The following is an 11,143-nucleotide window of genomic DNA, read 5'->3' on the forward strand; positions in this document are numbered from 1 at the left end:
CAAGCCCACCTACTTACTCTGCGGAAACTTTGGTGGGTTGTCGTTGACATCGGTCAGTGTGATCGTCACTTTGGTTGTCCCTGAGAGTCCACCCATGTGCCCGCCCATGTCCTTGGCCTGGATCACCACATGGTACTCTTCCTTGGCTTCCCTATCCATGTTGGGAAGGGCTGTTCTGATGATACCTGGACAGGGGAGCAGAAACCATCACAGGCATTCACTTATAACAGGGGTGGGGAACCTTCCTTCTGCCAAGGGCCATTTGGATATTTATAACATCATTCTCAGGCTTTACAGAATGACCATCTTAAAAATTAGCCTATTATTTGGTCAAACATTTAATTAACTCACCCTCAATGCCTTGGCAGGGCCAGACTAAATGATTTCTCAGGCCTTCTAGGGCCCACGGGCTGGACATTCCCCACCCCTGACTTATAACAACAGTATAACCAAAAATGTACTAAGTCCCAGGGGTGCAAAGGTGAGTGAGACAGAACCTACTCTCACAGAAAAGTTACTTCAACATGATAATTATAACCCAAAGCAGCCGTGCCCGTAGCGCCAGAGATGTATTTCCAGTAAATTGCCATAATTACTAATACAGCATTGAAATTTTGTTTTATATATTGCATTTCAAATGCAAGTAACCGCCTCATATTATCAGGTATACACTTACTGAAATATTTGAGGGTATCCATGACTGAAACCAATTTCTGGACTACCAATAGAATCTTTTGAAGTCTATCCCTGCATGCAATTCTTGGAAACATTTCTATGTTTGGTCCATATTAGGATAAAAGAAGAAAGCATATATCTCATGCAATACCTTAAAATGTTAATACTAAAATTGAAAAGAGTGAACCATATGGGTTAAAAATGTACATAATGCTTATACAAACATTTACTCTATGATGACCTGTCGCTGACAACAGTAATAAATGAATGATGTAATTCGATAAGATCCCTAGATATTAGCATATGATTTACATGAAAATCAGGCTCAGTTAAATCTCTTGGGAACATGTGTGAGCTTTTTCCCTCTGCACAAATGGCAACATTTCCAATGGAAATATGAAGAGCACTGAGGACACCTTAGGTCCTTACCGCTCTCTTACCCCCAATGTTTGCATGTTTGTGGAAACACCCTTGATCTCATGGGGCCTCATTCTTCTGATCTGTACATAATTTGTTAGGTTCAAACTATGAGACCCTGAAACCAAGAAGGTTGCGAGTCCCCACCTGTGCTGAACATCTCAAAAGTCGAGATGAAATCCCACATGCATCCTTGGTTAAGCCGGAAAGGCTACATGCCAGTGCTTTTGATGAAACCAAAGCAAGTAGCCCCGTACGTTGTGATCTGAAGCACAGTAGCTACAAATAAACGATGGCATAGGTAGGCGGAAATAATACCAAGGAAATGAGCAAAGTATCTGATGGGTGGACTATAACTGTAACAATAAGTGTGAATTGTTTGTAAACATCTTTCAAATATACGGGGCATATTGTGGAGAGAAGGAAGGGGCTGTCGGGAGTAATATTGTGGGCGAGCAGTTTCACAGGGTTTTGGTGTGTATTCTAATGAAAGGATCCCCGAGTCACACTTGGCATAAACGAAGTGAAACACTGCGGTTTGGGTTGTTGCTAGCATTCACTCTCTGGGTGTGCTGTGTGTCATCTGTAAGAAATGCGCAGGAGCCTCTTTCTGATGCTCAGGCCCACAGGGTGTCTCTCAGCGCGATGGGGAGACCGGAATGTGCTGCCTCCCAAACGCACTTGCGCATGAGCATTAACACCCCTGCGCGCGCCCTGCACCGTGGCCTCTGAGAGCCTCCACTATGTATATCAGCCTGCAAGTTGTGTGGCCTCTTCATTTGGATCCACTGTTGAATTTTAAGATAAAACTTAACTATTTTAAGATAAAGTCTTCAATTTTAGTTGACTTCTAAGATACAATTTTAAGATAAAAGTTGCGTTTTAAGATTATATTTCTTGTTCTGACATGGTGAAATACAGATGGAAACAACAGTATATGTGGCTCATTGGATGCCAGGCACCTGCACAGTGTTTGATGCTCACAGTAACCCTGGGAGGGGGCCCTTCCCATGTCTGAGAAAGCAGAGAAAAGCAACTGGATTGAGGGAGCAGGTCTGGGCTCCTTATTCACAAAGCGTCACAAGCCACAGTGACATTTCAGGGTACCTGTCTGTGCCTCCACCGAGAAGTAGGGCTGCCCTTCGAGGATGCTGTACACCAGCTTGGCGCTGTTTCCGTAGGTGGGGTCATCTGCATCTGAGGCCGTCACCTGGATCACAGACGTGCCTTAGAAATGAAATGGGTGCATTAGCAGCGGTCCCTCGGCTTCTCAAATCCTATTCTAGTTTACAGAGTTCCGTTTTAAAATAAAAAAAGGAGGAGATTATTTAATATGCTTTCATTTCCTGGAGTTGAAATGCAAAGTAGTTTTCCTTCCTTCCCTCTCCCCTTCCTCCCTTCCTCCCTTCCCTCCTTTCTTCCCGCCCTCCCTTCTTTCCTTCCTTCCTTCCTTCCTTCCTTCCTTCCTTCTTCTTCCCTTCCTTCCCTCTTAATTCCCATACCTTAAAAATGAACTTTCTATATTCCTAGTCCACCCTGCTATGCTTGGTAGTTAAAATGCTACTATGGATATTATTGCAAAAACATTCTAAGACCCATGGCAGTTGAAATATTCAATCGATTGAATAATTAAATAAAAATCTCCCCAAAGAGTGTAAGAATGGGTAATTAGTGATGACTTGCTTTTCATGAAAGGACAGAATGCAGGCCTCCTTCCATCTGTGGCAGAGCAATAAACACATCATTATATTGTTGCTCTGCATGTAAGAAGGTGGCTGCTCATACTACATCTTAATTAATTCATGGCTATAAATATCACACAGAAGGCCGTTCCCTACTGGCCTGACAGTTGCATGGTCCCACCTCTGAGGGGTGTAGTGGTCAGACCACAGAAAGCACTACCAGGCATCTGCTGAGACGCAGGGTGAGCATGCGTGGGTCAGAGTGAAAGCAAACCAGGGAACTGAAGGGAGATGAGAGTGTGTTTCCTAGAAAAATGTGCTCCCTGACGGTCACAGGATCTGAGGGCACGAGGTGTTGGGCTTCGGAATGGCGGTAGAGAGGCAATTTTCAAATTCCTCTGCGCCAGGCAATGTTTGGGGCACATCCCAGGTACCCTGCCCATGTCCCCCTCTCTGTATTCACTTGCATCCACTGGACTTGAGATATCGGGTAGGAGAGGAATGACGGTTTACAATCTATTTTGAAAACTGGGTTATTATTGGAGTGGGGAGTCTACCCCCATCCAGCAAACAAGCAAACCCGAGTTGCTGCCGTGACATTTTCAGCAGCCAGGCCAGCTTCCCTGTGGGAGGCAAGGGAGCCGTCTGCGCAGCCTCTGACAACCTTTAACGCACAAGGTGGCTGTGATTTCCACCTGGTGTAACAGTAACTCTCACTTTCTTCTAATTACGCTTCTGTGATTCCTGATTTCCTGCAAACAACTTTTCGGAGCTCTTCCCACATCACCAGGCTCTATTCTAGGTAGAGGAGATGGGTGTCTCAGGGAGAATAGGATCTATTTTCTGCCATCATGAAACAGCTAGGAAAATGATTAATCTTGCTATGCTTCATTTGCGTCCAGAGCTCCACTAAGTACAACTCTTTGCATTTTACATCCATGTTAGTTCACCCTCCCCTTCTTTACATTATCCTCATTTTATAAATGACAAAAGGAAAACCGAGAAAGATGTAAGAACTTGTCTGGGTTCCCCTAGGACAGTGGTGGTCAGAGGTGCGGTGTGACAGGAACCCAGGACTGTCTGCCACAGTCTACGCTCAGGCCGTGGTGGAATCTGTGTGTTATTCCTGAGAGTCGAGGAGCCCCTGAAGGTGGAGGCAGTGACAATTCCCCTGGAGAATCCTTTTCGGTGACTGGCCTTTGTCCCCCTGGCTCAGCTGCTGACACTACTGTCTACTCTGTAATGGTTTCTTTGATGCCCACTGTTTCTCATTAAATCCCCAGGTGACTACTGAGAGACTAGGAGCCCAGGCAGGGCCAAGGGGAGAGAAGGTGGCGAGGGATGGCTCAGCCTGGCTTCTGTAAAGTACGAGAGGGGTTTGACTCTTCCTGGAGGAGGAGTAAGGGACTAGTTCTTTTAACATCACAAGCTCCACATGCAAAGTGCAAGGAGCTGAGTGTCCCAGGGTCACTTCTGCATCTACCTTTCTCGAGCAGGTTGATGCCCATTCCTGGTGCTTGGTTTTTCTCAGCTGTAAAAGGGTGGCTTGGCCCCGATGATCCTTCCGTTCATTTGAGCTCTAAACCTCTGATCCATATAAGCAGGCTCACTCCCTGATCAGCACAGCCCTGCTCACTGTCTGAAAGGCAAACCTTTCTTAACAGGGGACATGATTCTCAAAAGACCACAACTACATGCAGTCTAGAGAGTCAAGTGGGAGTCACTGCGAGGGGAAGGCGGCTGGCTGAAGAAGCCCTTCAGGGAATCATGCAACGTGTCTTGATGCACAATGAAGAGACATGCCCGCTTCTGAATTAGTCTAACAGGTGGTGCCATAGTGCCATGCTTAAGTGTGTATTCTGGATTCACTTAAAGGGTCAGGTGACCTTGGATAAATTAGTTAACCTATTTCAAGCTAGGGTTTCCCATATGCAAAATATGTCAAATAGGAACCACTTCATTGCAAAGGTGAATCGCTGCACAAATTAAATGAAATAGTGCATGTACATCATTAATTATCACAATGCCTACAAGTTACAAATATTACCACTGGTTTTCCTAACCAAACATCAACATGTACTGGTGACTGAATACAGAGTATCTCTAATCCTGCACGACTAGAAATTGTTATTCCCATTGTATAGAGGGGGGAAGTAAGGCTCAGAGAACAGCTGTAACTAATTCCAAGTCACCCAGCTAAGAAGTGCCCGAGTGGAGAGGACCTGGATTCAATCATATCCTTCCCACTTGTCCACGCTCCCTCATAGTTTATAAGTTTAGATTTTAAACCCTCAGGTCCATTTTTAAATATCTAAGACTACACAGATAAAATTGTCTCTTGTTATTCCAGCATAGAAAATACAGCCTAAGTTCTCCTTCCTGATCTGGGACCAGCCTCCCCATCCTCCCTCCCCCTACCCCCGTATAGACCAGTCTTGCAGACAGAACGGTCTCCCCTGCCACACGTACCCACATTGGACCTCTCGGGCACGTTGGCATGATAGGTCTCGTGCAGGAACTCGGGAGGGTTGTCATTAATGTCCTGGACCTTGACGATGAACTCGGACGGCGGCTCCAGCGGCCGGTTGGTGTCCCTGTCCACTGCCTGAGCCATCAGCGTGTACTGGGCTCTCTCCTCGCGGTCCAATGTCTTGGTAGCGTGAATGTTCCCTGATTTGTCATCAATCACAAAAATGGTTCCGGCCCCTTCACCTGAGAGAATGTATTTAATGTTCCCATCACCAGAGTCAATATCGGAATGAAGCTAGAAAAAGAGAAATTGAGATTTGTAATTCCACGAAGGCTGCACGGGGAGATAGAGACCCACTTCCATGCTGTTTGCTGCAATACACCATGTACACCACACACACACACACACACACACACACACACACCACACATAGGAGAGGAGACGTTCTCACCCCATTTTACAAATGAGGAAATGGAATATTAGAGAAGATAAACGCCTTGGCCAAAGTCACACAGATGGGAACGGTGAAATTTTTTAATTCTAAGGATCATGCTCTCTGTCCTTCCTCCCATATATATGTAACATACAAAATATGTACACATACATATCATTAATATAGAGTTATTTTGAAAGAAATATTTGCATGTTACAAAAAATAAAAAACAAGCATTTATGCAATAACTAACTTTTCCCTCAGTTCCAATTCCTATTCCTTCATTTTCCCTACTTAGAACTGTTGTTACCAGTTTCCCATGAGTCCCGTGACACATTCTATCTATCAAATGCAAGAATATCTACACAGATATGCAAATGTCCTGTTTATTTGTATGCAATAAAGTGCCACAGGGCACAAGTCCCTCTTCCCCTCTGTTGTCCTTGAAGAATAAACTTGGGGGGCATACAGGTTGACCTCCATATACTGTGTGGATGCCATGATCATGTCTTTTAGCAGTTTTCTTCCAGAAGACATGAAAACAGTTTCCAGGATTTTGGTGCTACAAACAATTCACAGATTAGACCTTTCTAGAAGACCTGCTGAGTGGGGCATGCTGAATGAGGAAAGGGGCGGGGCAGATGGGGAACGAGGAAACGGGGCTGGCAGATAGCCTGAGACATGCAGCTTCTCAGACCATAGGAAGAATCTTAAATATCTGTAGGTTTCCCCCTCCTTTGACAAAGCCCAGGGAAATTGTGGCACCTGCCTAAGTCCACACCTGGCAGGGCCAGGAAGTCACGTAGGTCTCCTAACTCCCCATCCTGTGCCTTCCTGCCTTCTCTCCCCCAAACTCCACATCTGAGCTTCCTGTAATAAACTCACCCTCCCTGTTGTCCAACCTCAATTTCCGCAGCTTTCATCTTAATCTGCCCTCATTCTGCCTTCAGTGCTTCATTGTAACCATTCTCATAGGTTATAAGAGTAGCTGACAGGATAAATAAAAAAAAATAAAACAAACCCTCTGTTCTACCAACTACATGAGAAAAGCTTTAAAAATAAAATAAAAAAATAAAAAAGCTTTATTATTATATAACTAGAGGCCCGATGCACGAAATTCTTGCCAGGGGCTCGGCCCTCGCAGCCACGGCAGCTTGCCTCCGCCCTGGCAGCCCTGGCTTTGTCTGCTGTCCAGTCTAATTAGCATATTACACTTTTATTATTATAGATAATAAATTATTATATTATTTTACACCCATTATCAATATCATTTTAATTATTACTCTTATGAAACCAAGGCTTTGGGAGTTTGTCCAGAGTCATAAAACAAGCTTGAACACAGTGCTTTGTAAAATTTTTTGTATCTATTCAATTTTTCCAAAAATATCTCATTGATTTTGCAACGCCTCAGTGAAACACCAAATATTTCAGCTCAGGGGGGTCCCTGTAGGTACATACGAATTTGGCAAGACTCTGGGGAATTAACTAGACATTATTTGATGACCAACGAAAACACACTGCTCATAATCTTTTCTTGCTTTTGGATTTCAAAGTCACAAATAAATTCCTTTATTTTTCTCGTCAACAAAGATAATCCATACAATTGACAACAGTATTTATTAGGTTCAACACAAAAAGTATTTCGGGAAACCATCCAGTGCAATGGAGGGATCCAGTAGCTGAGGCGGACACAGCCAACTTCCAACTCTGCGGACGGATGGCTCCACTCCACACAGCACAGCGGGACACAGACTGTGCTTCCGGCAAGAAACCTGCAAGCCCTGGGTTTGCCAAATTCCACATTCTCACAGCATCTTAAACCACTTGAAAGTTGTCCAATCAAAGGTTATTAGGGAACCAGTCATCTAGTCTGCTCCCCCAATTCACTTGGAAACTGCAGATCAGCAGTATCTCCAAAGAAAGATGCAAGGATCCAACCACTTTATTCTTTCCCCCATCCCACCCGACACCTGACGCATTCTTGTGTGCATAGATTTCAAGCATCCCTCACGACTTCTCCTTCCCCACCTTTCCCCTAAGCTTCCTTTTAGCGGGCATGGCTTGTTCCAGAGATGCTGCAATGCCTATCCAGGTCCTGTCTCTTCTGCAGACTCTGCCCCCAACACAGAGCTACTCCCCAGCGGGAAAGCCCCATGGCAGAGATTCTGAACACTTCACACATAGCTCTCCACGTGGTTCAGCCCACACAGCCCCTGCCATAGCTGAAGCCCCCTCCTCCTCTCGGCACAGAGTCATCTCCTCCATGCAGGGGTACCTCTATCTTGGGTATAATCTTCCCATTTGAGGGTATAAATGAATGAAATTGTTTAGTACATCTCTTTAAAAAAAACACCTTTCCCAAATTTAAACAATATTATTGAGACATTAATATAGACGTCCTCCAAATATGTCAGTTTTATAAACAGGGAATGCTCTGCTGGTGTTTGGAGCAGCTAAGATAACCTCATTGGATCGACAGGGCTCAGAAATGAGCACCTGCCACCAGTTCTTGTGCCTCCACCTCCTGCTCATCTTTCTGGCCACAAGTTATTATCATGGTCTCCACAGAAGCTCCTTTCATCTAACCCAAATGTTACCATGTAAATTCAAAATCACTCCTATTGAGTTTTGTCATTGCCCTATTCCTGGGGTTAGCTTTTCTAATTGCTCAGGGAAGACCTCTTTGAGGTCACGGGCTCTCCACCCTAGTGTACCCTTTGCCGAGCTCTGCACCCGCACACAGCGGGCTTTCCGTGCTTACGTATGTGAACACTATTAATGTGACTATTCTCTGAAAGACAGCGGCATCTTTTACCATAAGTGATAGTGATCAGTCAGTCCTTCACACATATTTTGGACTCTTCCTCCCCTTATACTTTTTAGGTGGGTGTACACGGAGAATGCAGTCTGAGTACTGCCAGGCCTCTCAGCCATGCCATCTTAGCTTTGCCAGGCCTTAGTCAGAGAGGACAGAATCCCACCTACTCTTATGACACATCCACCCTTGGGACTGAAGACCCAGGGATGACACTGTTCCTGATGGCAAGTGGCACAGGCTCCAGGGAGGGAGATGGACAATTAAACAGGCCTGTGTAATACAGAAAGGAAAGCGATGCTAAAAGGGGTAAAGAGGGTTAGGACACCAGGGAAGGGGATCCAAGTCGGGGTTGGGGTGTGGTCAGGAAAATGCCTCCAGCTGGAGAATGGCTAAATGCATAATGACCATTTCCATCCAGTAGACTATTGGGCAGCCAATGGAAAATGTAGCCTTGCCCGGCTGGTGTGTCTAAGTGGTTGAGTTTCGACCTATGAACCGGGAGGTCATGGTTCGATTCCCAGTTGGTCAGGGCACATGCCCAGGTTGCAGGCTCTATCCCCAGTAGGGGGCGTGCAGCATGCAGGAGGCAGCTGATCAATGATTCTCTCTCATCATTAATGTTTCTGTCTCTCTCTCCTTCTCTCTTCCTCTCTGAAATCAATAAAAATATATTTTTTGAAAAGAGAGAAAAAGAAAAACATAGCCTTTACGGTATAATGTTAAGTGGAAAACAGAAGTGTTCTTACATGGATACATCTATGAATTAAATAAGGACAGGCTGGAAGGAGGGCTTTAGGGTTCTGAGTGGGCGGTCACACCATTGGTGTCTCCCCTCCTACATTTTCTTGGCGATACTCTCTTACTGGGGAGGAGGGAGAGAAACCACTCGGGAACAGCAGCAGCCTTACCCTGCCCACGAGCACGGGGTCCGGCCCAGTGTACTCCTCGATCACGAAGAACTGGTTCCAGACCCAGCCTCTCTTGGAGCGCTGCAGCACCTGGCCCTCCTTGCCCTTCTCGTGGTGCCCGTGGAACGAGGGTCGCAGGTGGCTCCTCTGCTCAGTGCTGAAGGCCTGGCTGTGGCACAGTACGCCCAGGCACACCAGGGCGGCTTGTAAACAGTAGTTCTCCTTCATTTTTGGTTATGTGGTAGGCACAGGAGAATGCGCTGTCACCCCTTCCACCAACCGTGCGGCGCCTGGCCGATGGTGGCCTCCCAGACGTGTCACGCAGACCTCTCCTGGAGTGGAATGTCTCTGCTCGCTGAGCACATCACGTCAGGGCTGCCTGCTTCCCCAGGCGGTTTCTGCAGGCAGAGAGGAAGATCGGATTAGCTGCAGGCTCCACCCCCACTTCATCTCAATCCCATTCCTCATTTTTTACCCAGGGTGGACCACGTGCAGAGGTAGACATGAGTAAGAGATAGCCCTTCCTCTATCACAGCTTCTCATGTGTGGGTGAGACACACACACACACACACACACACACACACACAGCAACCCCCTCCATGTCTACATGAGGATAAAACATGTGTGCTGTGGAATCCAGCTGCCCAGGTCCTAGTGTCCATTAGACCACTTACTGGCTATGGGTCTGGGATAAGCTGACTTCTTTGACTTCAGCTTACTTGCTTATGCAATGGGGATGAGCCTCATACTGCAAGGCTGTTAAATGAGTAATGGCCCTAAGTATCAGCACAGTGCCTGGTACACAGTAAGCACTCCAGGTTTATGTTATTATTGATTGTAATTGTGTTTGGGTAGGTTTTTGTAATAACAGAAAAACTTAGGGCATCATGGGAGTCCAGGAGAGGAACTTAAGATCAATGGAGACCGAGTATGGAGATGACAGACAGTGGGGACAGTTAAGGGACACTTCCTAGAGGACAGGATGGCTGGGCTCAACCCTGAAGTGGGAGTTACTGTGATCGGAAGAGAATGGAGGGGATGTCCATGCAGAAGAAACAGCACGTCCTAAAGCCCACAGCTGGTCACAGGCACAGCAAGTCCCAAGACACCCGGCATCTGCGGAGACTATAAGGAAGCAGGGAGGCAGCAATGGACCCGGCTAGATAAGGGCATTTGGGACAGATCCGGAACACACCGATGGTCACTAAAACATGTCAGTGAAATCATGGGTCCAGTTCTCATTGGTGGATCACTGAAGGCCACCGTGTCAATTCGATGGGCAAGATTGGCTTTTGTTGGCCAGACATCCACATGAGAAGCTGAAGACCGTAACCTCACCTGGCAGTGTGTCAAAAGGATGAAGTATGACTTGAACCACGCACTTCAAGTTCAAACTTGACATTGACACCATAGAGTCTCAAAAAGAAACAGAAAGGGAAGAACATATGGTGCAGCAGGATCCCTGCCCATTTTACACCGTGCCAAGTATTAAGTGTTCATCCACATGGTGATAAATTATTCTCGCATATAAACCGCGAAGTGTATTGGAAAGAAGGGGTTTAATTAAAGTTGATATTTCTGCACCTCTTCCTCCTGGCTGCCATTTTGCTGTGAAGCACAATTATTTCTGACACTAAAAGTGTTGCAACTAGATGACAACTTTTTTCTTTTCCTTTATAAAAAAAAAAAAAAAATTCTAGCTTGATACTAATGAACTTAAAAGCTCCCATACGACCAATA

General features: G+C 45.8%; 1 protein-coding gene across 1 annotated transcript; it reads right to left on the reverse strand.

Annotated features, from left to right (window-relative positions):
- Positions 1-17: 17 nt before the first annotated feature.
- LOC139001225 (cadherin-11-like) lies at positions 18-9,797 on the reverse strand (the record flags this gene model as incomplete). Its single annotated transcript, XM_070402951.1, has 4 exons — positions 9,404-9,797; positions 5,244-5,538; positions 2,200-2,319; positions 18-185 (listed from the first exon to the last, which is right to left on the reverse strand). Coding segments are annotated over exons 1-4 (811 nt in total), but the record flags the coding sequence as incomplete, so codon positions are not given.
- Positions 9,798-11,143: the final 1,346 nt, after the last annotated feature.

The sequence above is a fragment of the Myotis yumanensis genome, unplaced genomic scaffold (assembly GCF_028538775.1).
Source record: "Myotis yumanensis isolate MYYU_CA2020_CCGP unplaced genomic scaffold, mMyoYum1.0.hap1 SCAF_197, whole genome shotgun sequence".
NCBI classification, from domain to species: domain Eukaryota; kingdom Metazoa; phylum Chordata; class Mammalia; order Chiroptera; family Vespertilionidae; genus Myotis; species Myotis yumanensis.